The following is an 18,794-nucleotide window of genomic DNA, read 5'->3' as shown; positions in this document are numbered from 1 at the left end:
TACTAGAGGGTTAATTAGTTTAAGATAGAGAAGATATAAATATATGGCTTATAAATTTTGTTGGTTGTATTTTGCATTTTTATTTGATATTTCAAATATTAAAACTTTTCCTTTGTCCTAGCAATTATCTCGGTTGAATTGGATTACTTATTTAAGTTCTTGAGATTTGACTTTAATATTGTTAAATCAGTTCTTAACCATGCACCACCTTTTATATACAATAGGTACACCAAAAATAAGAGAATCTACAGAAAGTTATGGTTCTCTACTAGACACGTGCAATATTCTATACAAATAGTAACCTCATGATTTAGTCAAAAAGACATTAAAGTTGGAGGCTATTCCTCCGATGTAGAAACTCATCTTCTTTCCGTTCAAAAGTTTTCCTATTCCTTTCCCTCCATACGATCTACATAAGTGCCTATAGAGCAAAATCCCATGTCTGATGTCTGCTCTTCTGTCCTCTAAAGACCCGACTGAATAAAGCATCCTTCACAATACTCAACTGATTCGTTGTACTGACGAGCCATCAATTTAGTTCTCACCACAGATGTGACGTTACCTATCAATGTAGTAAGAGATGATCCACGTCCTCCCCTGAGTGCTTACACTTGAAGCACCAACTAGTTGATAGGTACAGGAAAAACCTGTAGGGTCCTAGGTTCAAGTTCCCATTACAATACTTGAGATTTTTGTTCAGCTCCTTCAAATGGTCTCAAAGCTCTCTCCAAAGAACCCACATTATGGCTCATGGATGTTCACTAAGAGAGGAATTCAATTATGCTCCAAATGTTACCTATGTGGTGAATAGGCAGAGACAATTAGCCTTTTTTTGTACATTGTAAATGGGCAGATCAGTTATGGAATTTATTTTATCAACCTAAGGAAAATTAAGTAGGTGATGCCCGGAGGCAGGAAGCATTAAGGAGGTGTTAAAATGATATAACAAGAAAAAGGAGGGTTAAGTGGAAGATTGTCCCAGCATATATTTGGTGGTTTGATTGGGAGAAAGGAATCATAGATGTTTTATGGACAAGCAATGCAACATCCAGAAGTTTATTCTTAAGCCTTTTTTTTGGGTGTAAACGGGAAAAGTTAATACAAACTGAAGATATTTTTGGTGTTTTAGATAGTTTGTAAGTAGCAAAGTAGATTGGATCCCTTGTTGTAATTAAGCCTTACTTTTGAGGGGCTATACAGTTTTGTGTAGTATACTTGTTGATATTTATATAACAATTACCATTATCAAGAAAAGGCTTATGGATGTTCCTTTTTTTTATCGTCTCACTTAAGATGCCTGAAAAATGTTTAACCCAACTGAAAATACTAAGTTATATTAGCAACAATATGCACTTGTTATGCAGTCTCTTGTTGCTTCTGAACCTCTTTAGATTCATGTAGCCAAAGCAGTTTTACGCTCTTTTGACCATCAAATAATCCTACTGATAACTAGCAAAGGTTAACTCTCATCCTGCTTAGAGCTTGGGAAAAAAAATGAAATGTCTCTTTTAAGGCATAAAGACACTAGGGGAAAGGGCAATGGTATTGATATTAAATAATTAGATACTTTGTGTTCTCATCCTTAGACTTGGCAGTTGTCATCTACAGTCAATTTATGTGTAATGACCTTGTATACTTTAAGTAATTTATATGGATATTTAAATTTCTTATCCTATCATTATGGTGGTGCCTCTTTTGACATCAAGCATTGTTCTTCACAACTCTCATCTTAAAATTGTGGTGTTGTGCTTACTCTTTGGCTTGAGCATATTTGGGATATTACCATTTTCTATTTTGTTGCACAGGCTGGCTGTATGTTATCGAGATGGCACTAAAAGTGTACACTTATGGTTTTGAGAACTATTGGAGGGATGGTCAAAATCAATTTGATTTTATCGTCACTTGGGTCATTGGTAGGTTTCAAAAGTTTTGAAGCTTCATTTCTTAATTGAATTTTATATCAAGTACTGTATTGGCACTTGATTGACATTTCAAATTGTTTGGCTCATAACTGTATTTCAAATCTCTCTCTTTATATTCAATTTATAACATATGTAAGGCTGTCTCTGAAAGTGTCATTTGAAATACGCTATATTACCTGACCTTTGTTTGATAACGCTTGTAGTATTTTTAAGTCCCACGTTAATGAGTTGTGATTATGGTCCTGGACAATCCTCAATTCACAGGGTAGTTTTTGAGGGCTGAGTTAAGCCCAAGGTCCATTTTCTTCTCATGGTATCAGAGCCTGACCCATTGGTCCCTATTGTTGTGTTACACAATTTTGGACCCCTTAACCCACCCTCCAGTTGAGTCCAGTGCATTTGGGAGTGTTAAGTCCCACATTGGTTGAGGGAACGGGTTGTGGTTTTGGTCTTCGGTAATCCTCACCGCATGAGTTGCGGTTGAGTTAGGCCCAAAGGTCATGTCTTCAGAGATAATAACAGAAAGGATAGAGGTCAAGAAATAAGGAATCCTCTGAAGATACGTCCAATTCCATGATTTCACTTCATTTATTAGAGGTGGTTGTTTGTCTTTTGTCTAAAATATGGTGCACTACTGCCAATATTTTTTTCTTGGTGTTTAAGAGTGATCTTTTTTTCTAATAATAATGTGAACCTAGTCAACAGTGCTACTGCTTGTCAAGTTCTTTGCATTAATTGGCACTTCTCGCTTTTCTGCACATAGTGAGATAGCTATTTTTCTGCACTTACTGGATTTAACTGATTTAACGGGTGACTTCGATATTCACAGTTATTGGAGAAACAGCTACTTTTGTAGCCCCTGATGATCTGACCTTTTTGTCCAATGGAGAATGGTAAAGGCCTCTAAATTATTTTGCTCTTGCAATTCTGCCAAATTGTCTGCTCTTGTTTCTGGCATTTCTTGAGTACTTTAATTATTTTGCTGAATATATTACCATGTACAAGTAAATGACTTTTTGGAGGCAAGAAAAAGATGCTTGTCTCCATGATCTGATTTCTGTTTTTCTTCCTCAATAGGATGGATTTATGATTATTTTTCTATGTGCTGTGTTCTGACTTCTGGATGCTATTCTTGAAGTGAGGTGTTAATAAGATTTAGATGTTATAGCTAGAAAATGATTTGAAAAATTCTTGTTTATCCTTTTGTAGCTTGTATAACCTTTGCTTATAATGATGATGAACCTGGATTGACCATAATACATTTATCTGCTTTTTATGGTCTCCAAAAGGATGATAAGTGGTCAAGATATCAAGTGAATATCACATAGAATATTCTAAAAGATAATTTAGGATGGTCTATATTTATAAAATGTTGCTTGCCTTATTTTTAGAGTATAATTTCACTTAGAATGCATCTGTAAGAGAATGAGGAAGCCCTTATTGGGAGTATGGTTTCTTACTTAGAATGTGTCCGTAAGAGAATGAGAAACCCATTATTGGTTATTGGGAGTATGGTTTCTTACTTAGAATGTGTCCGTAAGAGAATGAGAAACCCATTATTGGGTGTTAAGAGTTTTCTCAGTGTCTTCTCTTTCTGATGCTTTACAATTTAGCACTCCTGTCTTATGGATAGACTAAATGCTTCCGTTTCTATGGTGCTTACAGGATTCGTTATCTTCTTATCGCAAGAATGTTACGGTTAATGAGACTCTTGCTGCATGTAGAGCGATATCGTGCTTTTGTTGCCACATTTTTGACCCTCATACCAAGTCTGATGCCGTACTTGGGGACCATATTCTGCATCTTGTGCTTTTATTGCTCTCTTGGTTTACAGGTATATTTGACCTTTGTTGTTTCTATTAGCCTATTACTATGCTGATCACATTATGTATTTGACCTTTGTTGTTTCTTTGTCAATATGGCATCATACAAGAAACTGAAATAGCATTTCCTCATCATTTTCTTTATCGATGTTGAAGTATTGTCTGTCTACTCTTTTCCTATCCTTTTTCTTCCTTTTCACCCTTAGTTACTTTTTTTAACGTGTGCAGATCTTTGGGGGGATTGTCAACGCTGGAAACCCCAATTTAGCCCAAACTGAGCTTTCTGATAATGAGTATCCTTTTTTCAATAGTGAAATTAGAGCATTCTACAGGACAATAGAGGACAAGGAGACAATCTTTTTGTCATTTCATAATAATCTTCTTGGGAGAAACAATTTTATCATTTAATATCAAGATCCATACTTTATTGTTGCATATTCTTGTAGTGTTCCCACTTGGAAGTCGATCAACTTTGTTTTCTTGACAATCCAAGCTATTTGCTTTTTAACTTCAATGACTATCCAAGTGGCATGGTCACAGTTTTCAACATATTGGTGATGGGAAATTGGCAAGTGTGGATGCAGGTATCGTGATTTTAGGATTTTCTCAATTACCGCTTTGAAGAACTATCTTTTATATGTATGGTCATCTTTTATGATGCATATTCTTCATAGATCAGTCATGTAATTTTCTTACCTTTAAAGGAAAACTTAAATGAACCAATAGGGCACCGTCAAAATAGGTTCGGTGGATGATGACTTTGGTGACTGGAGCCTAGCCTAATCCTTAAGTGGCTGTCCTTTTCTAATTTTGTTGTGTTTCCTCAGTTCTGTGATACATGTCTTTACAGAGTGTAAAATGAATTCGTTTGAGGAAAGATTCACCTAGACAATTGAGATGAAATTGTGGTTTTATGAAATGAGAATCCTAGAGACGAAAAACTAACACCCATGTGCATTCACTTATATATAATAAACATATTTGTAAGAGGTTTACAGTGCGAACATCATTTGGATTAGGATTTTCTATGGTTCTGGAGTACTGGACAATAACAACAGTGTAATCCCACAAGTGGGGTCTGGGGAGGGTGGTGTGCATGCAGCCTTACCCATATTTGTTGAAGGTTGAGAGATTGGTTTGATAGACCCTTGGCTCAAGCAAAGCCTATCAAAAATCAAGTATCTATAGCAACTATAGTAGTGAATAAGCCATGCTGGAAACAACTAAGAAGAGAACAAATAGCAATAACAAATAATCAAGTATTTTAGCATGTATCTGACCCTATTCTTGGTAGACCTTTATAGACACTTTAAAGTCTGGTTCATGAACTCTATAATCAGGTTACGCGGGGAGATATTGTAGATATACAATATCCTGGACAACTATGTAATGGTTTTCAAAAGTTGTACGCTAATCTAAGACTATTCAACAATTAGGATAATGTTCAGATTCTTTCATAATGTTTATATGCACAAGAACATATACTGTAGATATTTCTGTTATTCAAGAATATTTCCTCAGCTTTGAGATTGTAATTATTATTTATGAGGTAATTAACAATTTTGAGAGAGGAGAGTATTTCTTTTTGTCTACTTAATGTGTGCACACCAAACAGATGGAAGTCAAAGACACTTGGCTAGATGTTTGAGTGGTTTGTGCCATGCAAATACTATTGATTATCCTTCTGTATGTGGTTTAAATATCAATGTTCTATCAATATCACAAATCTTGTTTATTTTATTGTTTGTATTCTGTAAGTCATTTGTTTGGTTTCTCTTGGTGCTTTTTTGAGGGTTAACCTGTACGTTTAACCTGTACGTGCTCAAACTGGACTTTCTTTACAAGTATAAATTATGTGAGGATTCAATGAATGTTGAGAACTTATTAATAACTTTGAGTAACATGTAGTAAGATCTTAGTTGTTACAAGTTGTTGCATCCTTCATGCGTTCTGCTTTAATGTGCTAATGTAAAGAGTATCGAGATGATTAATGCCATTTTGACAGTTTCGATCTACCTGCTTTCCTAATATGGGTGGTCTGAATAGCTGATAATAATTGCCTAAACATTTCAGAGCTACAAGGAACTAACGGGGACTGCCTGGACTTATGTCTACTTCGTCAGCTTCTATCTTATCTCAGTTTTGTGGCTGTTGAATTTGGTAAGTATCCATGTCTACTTTTTGCAAAATCTGGGCTCTAGAAGTGGTAGGGATTAAGTTCCTTTACAGTATGTTACATCTGAGAAGATATCATTTAAATATGTTTACACATTACCGAGCCATGTCAGACATCTCAACTAAGCAATTTAGAGTTGATCTACCCCTTGTTTTAAAAAAAGTGGCCCAGAAAATACCCTTTTTCGTCTAACGGAAGTGAAAAATAGTTTTTTTTTTAAAAATGAAATCCATGTAGGGGTATATTTTAGAAACTTAAAATTACAGAAGTTGTAATACTGCATCTTTTTAATTGATCTTATCATTACTTTTCTTTTGTGTTAGAACACTTTCTTCTATCCTATGTGTTTATACTCAGTATAGCCCTATAGCAAAGACCAGTGCTGAAACGACAAACAAACACTTCATCAATAAATGATAATTGATAAACGATTACTTAACCTTTGCTTGGACTCTTTTCAGATTGTAGCATTTGTCTTGGAAGCTTTCCAAGCAGAAATGGATCTAGAGGCTGCAGCAAACTGTGCGGATGGTGATGACAAGGTTAGTTTATGAGTCTGCATCAGCTGGTTCTCATGCAGCGAGTCTATTATTAATAGCGTATTCATTTGCAGACAGAAACATCTTGACAGACTCTAGCGAGTTGTTGGAGTTCTTCGTTTCATCATAGAAATGCTATTTATTATTTACACTCGTGAATTTATAGCCAGTGAAGTTCAGAAAGAGACCGATTCCTTCATGATCTACCAGCCTTTGGTCACTCTTCAAAAGAGAATAAACAGAACATTTTATTCAAATCATTGACAAAAAGATCACTGCTAACTGCTGTAGCACATGGAAATGACTCCAACAAATGTCACGAACCTAAACTCCGAGTATAATTTGTTTCTTTTTGCTTACCGTAAACCCTGTTTATTGACCTTCCCTCACTTCCTCCTATTTTTATATCCCTCAGCATTCAAATCTACATTTACACAAAACAGCACTTATTAGAACATACTAAATAGTATTCTAACCTTTTTCATCACTCTATAATCCTCAAAACAGTTCTAGACTTATCGTCTTTCTACTAGCCTACCCTCTGTTTGATCCTTTAGTCTTGAACCAAGTCCTCATTAAACGAACCAATTGGTACTAATCTTGGAGATCTACATCTCTTTCTCCGTTACTTAACAGTTAACAGTGTCGCTCTTTGTTAATAATATGTACTCATGTGAACCTGAATTCTTTTTGTGTAATTTCAGGAATCAAGAAGTGAGCGGAGACGTAATGTTGGGTAAGTTTGATTGACTAATGTTGAAATATGGGAAAAACTTTATGTAAAACCATTTATCTGACTGGCAACTTCTTTCATTACACAGCACTAAGACTCGGAGCCAGCGAGTAGATTTCCTCCTCCATCACATGTTGAGTTCTGAACTAACAGAATGCTCCCATGACGATCCATAAGTTTACTCCTCCTTTTCTTCATGCTGGTAACTTCATCAACATTTCTGATTGTAAATTTGATAGAAACGATTAATCTGTCGACTCTGTAACTGTTAATTTTTCCCTTTAATCTCAGCTTTATGCAGTCCTGTGAACATCAGAAGTTGAGTTATTTTGGTGCTGAAGCCAAATTGCAATGTACATTTCCAACTAATTATGAGTATGTATCGCGAATTGTTATGTGTTGTGTATAAATTCCATCGAGCCTACGACAAGATTGTAGCTGTTCCACTCCATTCATAGATGTTATTTATCAGCATCACGCGCTGCTGTATTACTCAGATATTGTACGATGATTTGTTTGTAGTTTTTTCACTCTGCTTCTCAAACATTTAAATGAAAACATGAGGAATGGATTTAAACAATTTTTCATTTACAGTTATAGCTTTCTTCTCTCCATTACGGGCAGTCTGGTGTCCTAAACTAAACTTTCGCTATACATGGGGTTCGAGAGAAGGAGATTTTGAATTAAATTAGGCCCCAAAATATAATGTTATCGAGATTGATATATTACTATCAACAGAAATATACATTGCCAAATTGTTACTAACAAGTTTAATTGTTATCTTATTTGAGTTATTTCTAATAATTCGGTTTTTTATTGAGCATGTTTTTTCAATATCTCAAATATGTAATATGTATTTACTTTAGACAACTAGTTTTAAAATATTATACTTCGTAGCTATAGATAAAGTTTTATAACAAATATCTCTCTTTCCTTTTTCACTCGCCTTTTTCCGTTCTCATTATATCTTCGACAAATTCAAACATGCATAATAATATACGTAAATTTAAACATACAAAGGTAACAAGTGAATATAAATACACATGAATACAAATAAAATTTGTTTCCCATAAATTTCAATATTGACACAATGACTATAACATATATACAATCTCTCTCTCCTAAGTTTGCTCCTCTCTTCAAATCTCCCTCACCTCTCCTCATTCTAAGCAAATTATAGTCATTTTAAAGTATATATATACTTTCCTCTGTTCATTAATAATTGTCATACTTTTCTTTTTTAGAGTTAACTTATAAAAATTATTTTTTTATCTTATTGATATGTAAAAAAATTGCAATGTACAGTATTTTTTGTATACTTTTTGAATATTTAAATTTTTTATTTAAAATATCAAATTAATATAATCTAATTTAACTTTGAAAATTAATCAAATTAACTTTCAAAAAAGCGCAACATGACAAATAAAAGTGAACGGGGGACCGTATAAATTTCTAATGAAATCATATATTTCATATAAGGCGGGAAGAAATAGGCGCGTGGGGAATAGTGACAAGTCTACTACTGTGAATGCAGGCTTGAAAGGACACTTCATTCAGCAAAAACAGAGGAAGATTATTATGGCAGATAGCAAAATGGCTATGTACAATTGCTCCTGCTAGGGTTTTTGCTTCATGTTCTGTTTTCTCTAGTTCATTGCAGCTGCCAATCTTTGAAACATATCCAAATTTCTATCACAGACTTGGTCAGTGAAGCTACATTTTAGTATATTATAGTGGCAATCAACACCACCCTGCTCAATTGGAGTCAATTGATAGGTATATATAATGATATTTTGTTCACCTTATTTAGGGGACTTCTAATTGTGTTTGAGATTTGAATGGCTTGAAATGTTCTTATGTTTGTAGGCCTAATGATATTGAAAACCACCCCACATTGACTCAGCCCACAAAATCTGTGAAAAACAACAATGTTGCTAATGATGAAGTTAATGAGTTGGGCAATAGTGTCCCATTAGATTATGAAGGGATGGATGACAATTTTTCGTCTGGTGGTGATGACGATTCTGATAAAGACGCTGCAATCCCCGGTGAAGGTCTGAAAGATTGTGCCAGCGTTAGAGTTACTGATCATCTTCCGGATGCTTTTTGGAATCAGAAAAAACCTGGATTCATCCGTTCAGGTTAGTTTGGTGCCAAAGAATTCTAATAAATATATCATGTTGTATGTTGAACTTAAATTTGATGATATTTTTTCGGTACATGCAATCAGGTATGCTATTTCAGAACAAGCTAAAAATGAAAGATGCAGTGAGACTATATAGTCTACATCATCGGAAAGAGTTCATTTCTGATCAGTTCAGAGCTAAATTCTGGAAGGTTATTTGCAAGTGTAATAAACAGGGTTGCCTGTCGATGATCCATTTTGCGGAGATTCCAGGTGGTATGTGGAAGGCAGAAAAAATGATTGCGGAACACAGTTGTACCGATGCATCTGAGGAGGTGAATCATTCCAGTTTAAGAAGTAACATGATTGCTATTGCGCTGATACCATCTATTACTATCAATCCATACATCAGTATTGAGGATATTCAGGTTAATATTAAAAGGTTGTACAAGTTTACGCCTAGTGAAAGAAAAGCATCTAGAGGGCTTAAACGAGCTCTTGAAATGGTATTTGGGGATTTTGAAAGTTCTTTCAAGGCGTTGCGTAGATACATGGCTGCTCTACAGTGTTTTAATCCGGGGACCATTGTTGAGTGGGAGCACCAGTCAACAACAATGCAAAAGGTGACCACATCTTCAAGTATCTCTTCTGGGCTTTTAAACCAAGTGTCGATGGATTTAAAAGTTGCAGGCCAGTTATCTCAATCAAAAGCACGGATCTCTATGGTACGTATGAGATGAAACTGTTGATTGCTATGGGATCTTCCACTTGCATATGCTTTGGTTGCACATGAGAGCTATGATTCTTGGTCATGGTTCCTTCGATTGTTGTGGAGATATCTTGTTTGTGATAGACAACAAATTGGGCTTATTTCTGAGCATCATCAAGACATCTTGCAGTCTGTCCAAAACATATGTGTGGTTACAGCCACCCGCCACATACCACAGGTTCTGTATTCGACATTTGAAAAGTAACTTTAATAAAAAGTTTCTCAACAGTGACCTTGAGAACCTTATGTGGTTAGCGGCTACAGAGAACCAGCTGAAGAAGTTCAGACAGAGGATGGAACAAATCAAAACATTGTCACATGCAGCACATCTGTGGTTAGCCAATCTACCGTTAGAAAAATGGACAATGCATAAGGAGGATGGTTATAGATGGGGGGCTCTAACAGCCAATATCCATCTATCTTACCACAGTTTACTGATGAAAGCTCATGAATTACCTGTTACTGCTACTGTCCGTCTTACATTTAAAAGTATTATTGATCGTTTTGATGAAAGATGCAGACTTGCTGTTGCGTTGATCCAGGTAAACATCCATGGCCTCTTGCTATTGGAAAGAAATTTAAAGAATATACAGCGAAGGCACAAAGGCACACTGAGTGCATGATTTACAATACTGACAATGCAGTCTTTGATATTTGTACATTTGCAGATGCAGGTAGAGGAAATGTGCATGTACTCACTGGTCGAGAAGAGAAATGTACATGTGGGAAATGGAGAAATTATCATATGCCACGCTCACATGCCATTAAAACTTGTCATTTCCGTGGCATTGAGCCAATGGACTACATTAGCGAGTACTACAGTTGCAGGCTTTACAATCAAACGTATATTGGGAAATTTTTTCCCCTTGGTGAAGAGGCACATTGGTCACCTCCCCCCTTTAATTTACTTGCAAATACTAAATGTACACGAACCTAAGAAGTGCAGCATATTGCTCCTTCTCGCGTGAGTAGGAGGTGTGGTAACTGCAAGCAAATAGGTCATAACAGGACTCGTTGCCCCCAGAACCCTTAATTGTTGATGTTCCTCGTTTGTTTGTTGTATGTAGTTTTATCCTTTATGTTATCGTCTACAAACAAATATATAGTATGTATTGTGTTCTTAATTATTAAATGAAGATACCATAGATGTGCATTGTGGTGTCCTTCAGAGACATTATGAAGTTTAAGTACAAATCACAAAAATGTATGATGTAAAACTATTTGAATAAACTCAAGAGAGCACTATTGGAAAGAAATAGACACAGTTATGTTCTCTGGAATATTAGGATATTATGATCAATTCTCTATAAAAGTATATGTCCAGAATAAGCTCTAGATCCCTGCTGCGATTTAATTTCCACTTACAATAAGCCAACTTCCTACTACAGCAGCACAAAGACATACGGTTTTATCTTGGATTAAAATAATTAGAGCTATTATGTACACGAAATTGTGAGTGGAGGGGGAATCAAGCAGTCGAAAATGGACCCATTCTGCAAGCGCAACATGTGATTTTCATATGAAAAGATGTAATGGTTGATCAATCCTTGTAGGCTTAGGCACGAAACCGGTCACAATCATTGGCACCATTCTTAGTGAAAAGGGATATAAGACCATTCTTCATTCTGGATACTGATTCTCTGAATGTTACTGAGCTCTTCTCTGCAGTTGCACTAAGATCCTGGACTATTCCGTTGACCACTGAACCAACTGGAGCTCCTTCTATATATGCCTTGCATGCAGAGAGAATGTCTACAGCATGGCAACGGAAATGACCTTTGACAAGGTCTTCAAAATGCTGCATGCAAAATAAACAATTAGTTAAAAAGTATCAATCTATCGTAATAAAGAATACTACTTCACAAGTAGACTCAAGATAAAGATGCATACTTAAAAAGAGTTCTCAAGATTAGTTATTTGCACCATTATCCATTATCACTCCAACTGCAAAACTAGTTGAAGAAATTGCTCAACTATATAGTTAAAAATGTTTTGATAATCAATTTGTTTTAAAATATGTTTTCTTGGATAAACATGAACAAGAGTAGGATAAGTTTTGTTTTCAACTTTATAGCTTTTCCATTGGAATATAGCTATTTAAGTAGTCGAAAGAAATTATGCCACCATGTCCAACCTTGTTTCCCGAAACCAGATACTGTCTGCACTTGGTTCCCAATGTTGAGGAACCTAAGCAGAAAAAATTCAACTTACAATGACAAACTGAAACATCACTAACTAAGACGCAGCCACAGAGCTAATTTTACCAACTTCTTTTCACCCGTATGTACCTAACACTGAGAAGTACCCTTACCTTCTTCCTATATTACTTTACTGACTATATGCAAGCAGAAAAATTACAGACAACAAAACAACATAAGATGCAAGTTGATATTAAGGATGACGTAGGTTTTAGATCGCTTTTTCCCAGATAAACCTGTGTTACCAGTATTGCAGACAGATTAACTGTGACACCAATTAACAAAAAGAATGAAAAGGACGGCATTAAATTAAAATAAACAACTAAATTAGTCATTAAGAAGTCGGCGAAATCTCAGGAGATCCAGAAATTCAACGGAAAAGACATTCTTGGACTACAGTTGGAGTACAATTGGATGTTACTTTTCAACAGAATTATTGAATGAAGTAGAAGTTAAGAAAATGATCCAAAATCATACCTTTGGTGGCCTCCTCAACGTATATGTCATTGTTTTCAAAGATAGAACAAAAGCATCTTCATTGTAAGAGTTAGATCTCCTCTGTCCCTCAGGTCCAGCATATGAAGCTTCATATCCAGGCTCATTAAAGAAAGGCTTTGAATTCAAAATTAGAGCTTGTATGGAAACCAAGACTTGCAGCATGGTCGATGAATTGGGCATCCACCTCTCGTTACCTTTACCAGTCCAAGTGTTCAGAAGACTGAGACAGACTTTTCCACAATCATACAAGTTGGGATTCAGTCTCAAACCGCCAGAATAGTAGTAGACCATCTAATGAAAAGGGAAAATATGTAAATAAATATATTTATAATTCCATGCTACAAAATAAAGAAAAAAAACAAGAACACTCCAATACATACTGGTGGCACATCAGGGTAATTTTGAGGGAACAGGACATCAAAGACAAAGAGACCATCATGGTACGGAGTGCCTTGTGGCCCAATGATGACAGCCCTAAGGAGATCCATCCTTGCTTCGTAGACCCTTACATATATTGTATCTGAAGGAGAGAGAGAAAGAGTGAGTTCAATATAAATCCTCAAACGGGTCAGATAGATTTACAGCAGTCTACCAATGAGGGGACATTCCATAGAATCAAATTCACACAAAATTCTCTATTATTCCAGATAAAATGTACAACATGTCCCAAACAGGATAGCGTCCAAAATTTAGCAGCGGATAAGGGAGTTGAGGTGGGGGAAACCAGATGGGAGAGCAAGAATCGCTATTTACTTGTGACAAAACAATGCGTCAAAATATAAATTGTAGTGGATGTCATCAGAAACAACACATATCTTTTCATGAATCACACATATCACATTAGTCAATTGCTGCATTTACCATTATAGCCAGCACAAGAAGGTTAAGAAGGCTAGACTGAGAAAAATACCACTTTCACAAGACTTCTACAGCAAGAAAACATTGATACATAAACCAAGATTTGAAATACGAAACCAACAGAAAAAAAAAATGAAGTCACTAACTAACAGCATCTGACTCACCAGGTAAATCATTTTCCAATATTTTCCACTCATCCTGAACTTTCTTACTCCAGGCCTTAGGTGGCTGTTAAAAAAGTAACAGCACAGGTCACATTCATGATTTAACAAACAACCAAATTAGCAGAAAATGACCTGCAAAGCACAAGAAATTCCCTTACAAGTTACCTGTTGTCCCTTGACGCCCAAGTTACTGTAATGATGATCTGAGAAGTCCTCTACCACATCAAAATGCTTAAAACTTTGATACTTTTTCATGAGTTCATCTTCAGTTACCTCTTCCTTCCCACAGGAATTTGATCCTCCAGACACCAGAGAACTGCTTGAAGCAGGGACCTGAGCAAAGCTACTACTTGCATGCTCAGAAAGTGTAGGATTCAATGTCTGAGCACCTGCTAGATGACTTGAAGAGCTAGCTTGGGAAGACACTTTTGAACTAGAAGCAGGTTCATTTAACCAAGAAACTGTTGCCTCAACACCAGCGGGCAAATCAACATTATCAAATTGTGCTTGCATATTCAAGTAATCACATTCATCTTCCTCATCATCATAATACATATAGTCGTCGTCGTCATCATCATAGTTTGACATATCATCACAATCATCCAATCCATCATCTCCGTCATTCTCATCCTCATGAAATGTAATGTCTAAATTGGAACCGTTCTTATTGCCAGAGTCGGTAGATCCAGGTACGGAACCAGCTACAGTATCTGGATTATCCTCAGTCATAACCTCCTGTAAGTTAAAACAAACCATATATGTAAAGCAAATGAAAATGACCTTCGGATATTCAAATTGTAAACATTCTGAAGCATACAAATCATCAATTACTGCATGCACAATTTCAAAATCACTTTCTATAACCCTAATCCCCTGCCCATGCCAGGAGTATGATCTAACGAAGATAGAATGTTCGCAAACCTTAACCCATTCTTATAGACAACAATTTCCAAAATTCATTTCTTCAATTAAAAATGATTCACAATCACAATTCTTCGATGATCATACTTCAATACTAACAACAACATTCATGGAAACAACACTAAAAATGCAACTCTTACTAAAGTTCGCGATCAATTATACACAACGATTGATCCAACCAAAATCGTATCATAAAGCAATCGTGATCAATCATCAATCAAAAAAACGAAAAAAAAACACAAAAAAATGAGGAATTCAAAATACCTTGTTGTCTTTAACCTTCACAGAACCATCATGAGCAGAAATTTCTTCGATTTCAACGTCCATTGCAGCGCAGCGATTTCAATTTTTTCACGAAAAAATTTCTCAGTGATGTCAAAAACCCTAACAAACACACTATCACTGTGAACTATTCGGGTTTTAGAGAGAGCGATACTTTTGTTGCCTTATGAAATACGTTTCTAATCGTACGCTAGAAGGAACACGCTTTGTATAATACGCTAATATATCATGACACGTGTTAGGTTTTCATTGGGTAAGAGAATTTTATTTACCAATAGGAACATTAACTTCCGGTGGTCTGCTACTGCACTAGATAATTATTAGAGTTGACTTGTAGACTAAACCAAATAGTATTATAGACACTTTCGGTCTTATTACCATATTGTTTATTTATTTTTTATAAAAATTTGTAAATATTTTTGATGTTTTGGTGTGTTAAGATATAAAATTGAGATTATTACTTCGTGATATAAAAAAATTAAAATTTATGATCAAATTCTAACTCACGTTAAAATGGAAATATATAAATAAAACAAAAAAATTCGTGTCTAGGCAAGCAAGTATCGGGTCGTTTGGAGGGGTCTACAACTCAAAGGCGATTATGACTTTTTTTAAGAAAAAAAAACGTCTTTCTCTTTTATTAAAAAAATTGATTGAAATATTATGGAAATTTCTTTACTTTCATTGCATTTGAACATGGAGTTGTTAGGTCACAAGTTTTTAAATTGTTATTGGAGTATCATTTAAGCTTATTTCTTAATAAAAGCGATTTTATATTTTTTTAAAAAAAATTGAAGACTTATGATTAAAAATGGAGAATACTTATTATTTCCGGACAATCCTTATTGGATGAAATATTATAATTGTATCGAGAAAATTAGAATTTTTTTTTATAAATAGTCAATTGAATTAACAATTTATTTTTCTAATCACATACATAAATTATACACAAACAATACATAATTATGTGTATATTGTATATATGAATCATATACATTATATACTATTTATTGATTATTTTAAATTTAAACAGTCAGTTTACCAGCTACTTTGTTTAGTTCTTCATCATTATTTTTTCGAGAATTATGGTTTAGGTTGCACAAGTTAAATATCTCATTGGCCATGAAAATTGTGTGGAATAAAAGAGTACTATTTCTTTTACTCAATTTATATAATATCATTTTAGTTTTGTTCGTTTAAACTAAAAACTTTAAATTTTTATTTTTATTTTTAAATATTAACATATAATTAGACAATTATATATGCGTTGTTTTAAAAAATTATTATATTCTTAAATATTGTATCAAATCAAATAGTACCACATAAATTAAATTTATATTTCACCATTAACATAAATTAAGGATTTTTTTATCAATATTTTTCTTTTAATAGATTTTAAGTGGGAAAAAGTTAAAAGTATTTCTAGAACTCCAAAATTAAATTTTATAGTCAATAGTCAAAACTCAAACATAATTTCCATTATCCAATATCTATAAAAAGTTAAAAGAACATTTAATAAAAAAAAAATTAGCGCGGTAAATATTTGGCGCCAAGTTTCCCTCCAAAAGTATTTCCCTCCATTTCAATTACCATACTTGCTATAAATTGAGAAGAAAATTAGCACTGAAATTCATCAAATCTCATTTCAAAGCTCCTTCTTCATTTGATAAATTAGGTTTTACAGCATGGTGGTAGCCCTAGAACCTGGAAGATTCTACGGCAGCAGCCTCCCTAGGCCTAGATTCTACAAGCCCAACGAACAACGAGTAGATCCACCACGTTCCGTCCTCGATCCATTAATGTCGTGGGCGGAGGAAGCTCACTGGTCCATGGGTGGTGTTAGTTTGACGCGTCACCGTCTTCAGGGCCGAATTGAAGGAAACATCGAGAAGTTACGTGCAGAGCGTGAGAAAACACCGGAAAAGGATTCTCCGGTGGCTCCGTGTACGGAGAGTAGTCCACCTATGCCTCCTGCTCCGTATGTCTTGAAGAGGAAAAGGAGGTTGGTTGATGAATCTGAGGATGATTTGGTGAGAAAGCTTGAGTTCGAGGAGAGGGATGTGGAAGAAGGTGTTGCTGGGAGGACGAGAAGCCGGAGGAATGAAGATGTTGATGCGGTTAATCAGGTAAAATCTAAGAATGAAAAGATTATGAAGAAGAAGAGTCTGAAGAAAGTTGAATCAGTGAAGAGAACTTCACCTAGATTGTTGAAGCGCCGGTCGCCTTGAAGGTGTTTGATCATTTGTCTCAATGATTGAGATGTTGTTTGTTGAAGTACAGTGGTATAGTTTGCTTTCAGTTTTACTTAATTGAATCATGCTGTTAGTGCAATCTAGTTGAAATTTAGATCCTTTAGATAAATGATAATGTGTTTTTTGTCGATCTGTTACATGATACAGTATGGCTGCATTTATCGTAATTGCTTGTTGTTTGGTATCTATATTGAAGTTTTGACTTCTGAATTTGTGCTGCGTGGAGACCCATTCGGGAAAAGCGCTATATATTAAGAAACAACAACAAATAATATGATAATCGCCTAGTAAAATAAAATCGAAATGTTATGTAAGCAAATTCCAAAATGCACACTTACCAATAACATATCTCCAGCTGTCATCTACCTTCTTCTCCCGTGAATCTAGGGTTACAATCCTTCACTACTCTGCCATTCCCAAATCTCAGATCTCAAAATTTTTCTCGATACTCTCAATTCATCTATACAAATACAAATGATCTCTGTTATTTTGCTCAATTTCACATCTAACTAGCTAAAACATATCCTCCTCTGATATCAATTTTTGTGAATGGGATCATCTGGGTTCTTCATAATCTGCGTTCTTCATTCGCTCATAGCGACTACTTGTGGTGTTCTGATAATGTTTTATCTGAACGAAGTATCTGTTCTCGGACATGGAATTGAAACAGCGAGAAAGCTACTTGGATCAACACCACATGATCAATTGTTGATAAAAACTTCTGATTCATTCGTTGGATTGCTGTTATGTGTAATTGGGTTACTGTTATTCATGGTGTCGTTTGTTAAGGACAGGGAGTTTCAGAGCTTTTTCGCTAAAGGTTGTATCTTTCTTCATATATCAATGGCGTTATGGAGAGTGTATTTCGAAAGGAAAGTTGAGGATTTAGCTTATGATTGGCCTAGACAACTTGTTGGTGATTTTGTTCTTGCACTTTCTTGGGTGTTTTTTCTTGTTAGTTCATGGAGGGACAAGTATGATTAGTTGAAATTTTGATATTAAGCGGGATGATTCGAAAAGGGCCAGATCACAAGGGCAGAATGAACAATGATCCTACGTTTCTGCAAGAGGTTATTTTTAACGCTCAAATCCTTGATTTTTCTGTCATATGATAATAGTTTTATCCGTTACGACTTCCTTAAAGCGAAGTTTAACTTTACTACTTTGATGCTTTCAAGTTTCAAGTCAGTTTTTCTGTAAATCTCAATGGAATGATACATTTGCAGCTTTTGTTCATTGTTTTCTTCTCTAAACTTTTGTTAGTTTTAAGATATTTTCAAAAAGTAATGTTTTGACGGAAAAGATATTTATAACCTCCACATAATACTTAACACACTAACTATTTATTTATTCTTAATTAGAGATTCAAATTTGTATCCTCGAGTCACAAAATCAACTTTGTTACAGAGCATTTCACCTTCAATATGAAATTTTTCGACATGAATCTAAATTTAATCAAATATATTCGATAAATTTTTTATACAGATATAAAAGTTGGACCAAGATTAATGTACATAAAATGTTGTGTTGATAG

At 35.0% G+C, this 18,794-nt stretch overlaps 5 protein-coding genes across 5 annotated transcripts in view; 4 read left to right on the top strand and 1 right to left on the bottom strand.

The window, feature by feature from the left end:
- The window catches only part of LOC107025864 (two pore calcium channel protein 1B), a 48,338-nt gene extending 40,548 nt beyond the window's left edge, over positions 1-7,790 (top strand). The window contains exons 15-24 of the mRNA XM_015226637.2: positions 1,806-1,913; positions 2,752-2,815; positions 3,588-3,756; positions 3,974-4,038; positions 4,239-4,329; positions 5,819-5,905; positions 6,383-6,463; positions 7,165-7,196; positions 7,282-7,395; positions 7,485-7,790. Of these exons, the coding sequence (XP_015082123.1) occupies positions 1,806-1,913; positions 2,752-2,815; positions 3,588-3,756; positions 3,974-4,038; positions 4,239-4,329; positions 5,819-5,905; positions 6,383-6,463; positions 7,165-7,196; positions 7,282-7,369 (785 nt within the window). The 3' untranslated portion in view covers positions 7,370-7,395; positions 7,485-7,790. The remainder of the gene's footprint in view (positions 1-1,805; positions 1,914-2,751; positions 2,816-3,587; positions 3,757-3,973; positions 4,039-4,238; positions 4,330-5,818; positions 5,906-6,382; positions 6,464-7,164; positions 7,197-7,281; positions 7,396-7,484) is intronic.
- Positions 7,791-9,433: 1,643 nt separating this feature from the next.
- On the top strand, positions 9,434-11,171 carry LOC107025648. The gene is made up of 2 exons (XM_015226410.2): positions 9,434-10,629; positions 10,756-11,171. The coding sequence occupies exons 1-2, from the start codon at positions 10,093-10,095 to the stop codon at positions 11,053-11,055; spliced, it is 837 nt and encodes a 278-aa protein (XP_015081896.1). The 5' UTR covers positions 9,434-10,092; the 3' UTR covers positions 11,056-11,171.
- A 161-nt stretch (positions 11,172-11,332) lies between these two features.
- LOC107024308 (putative ubiquitin-conjugating enzyme E2 38) lies at positions 11,333-15,175 on the bottom strand. The gene is made up of 6 exons (XM_015225268.2): positions 14,991-15,175; positions 13,971-14,540; positions 13,806-13,869; positions 13,164-13,303; positions 12,763-13,074; positions 11,333-11,885 (listed from the first exon to the last, which is right to left on the bottom strand). Exons 1-6 carry the CDS (start codon positions 15,051-15,053, stop codon positions 11,643-11,645), a joined length of 1,392 nt encoding a protein of 463 aa, XP_015080754.1. The 5' UTR covers positions 15,054-15,175; the 3' UTR covers positions 11,333-11,642.
- Positions 15,176-16,621: 1,446 nt separating this feature from the next.
- On the top strand, positions 16,622-17,427 carry LOC107026055. The gene has a single exon (XM_015226894.2). It carries the CDS (start codon positions 16,694-16,696, stop codon positions 17,234-17,236), a length of 543 nt encoding a protein of 180 aa, XP_015082380.1. The 5' UTR covers positions 16,622-16,693; the 3' UTR covers positions 17,237-17,427.
- Positions 17,428-17,538: 111 nt separating this feature from the next.
- Positions 17,539-18,496, top strand: LOC107026058. Its single transcript, XM_027918140.1, has one exon. It carries the CDS (start codon positions 17,810-17,812, stop codon positions 18,242-18,244), a length of 435 nt encoding a protein of 144 aa, XP_027773941.1. The 5' UTR covers positions 17,539-17,809; the 3' UTR covers positions 18,245-18,496.
- The last annotated feature ends 298 nt before the right edge of the window (positions 18,497-18,794 follow it).

The sequence above is a fragment of the Solanum pennellii genome, chromosome 7 (assembly GCF_001406875.1).
Source record: "Solanum pennellii chromosome 7, SPENNV200".
Lineage (NCBI taxonomy): Eukaryota > Viridiplantae > Streptophyta > Magnoliopsida > Solanales > Solanaceae > Solanum > Solanum pennellii.
The sequence above is the reverse complement of the archived record's forward strand: the minus strand, read 5'-3'. Positions and strand labels throughout refer to the sequence as shown.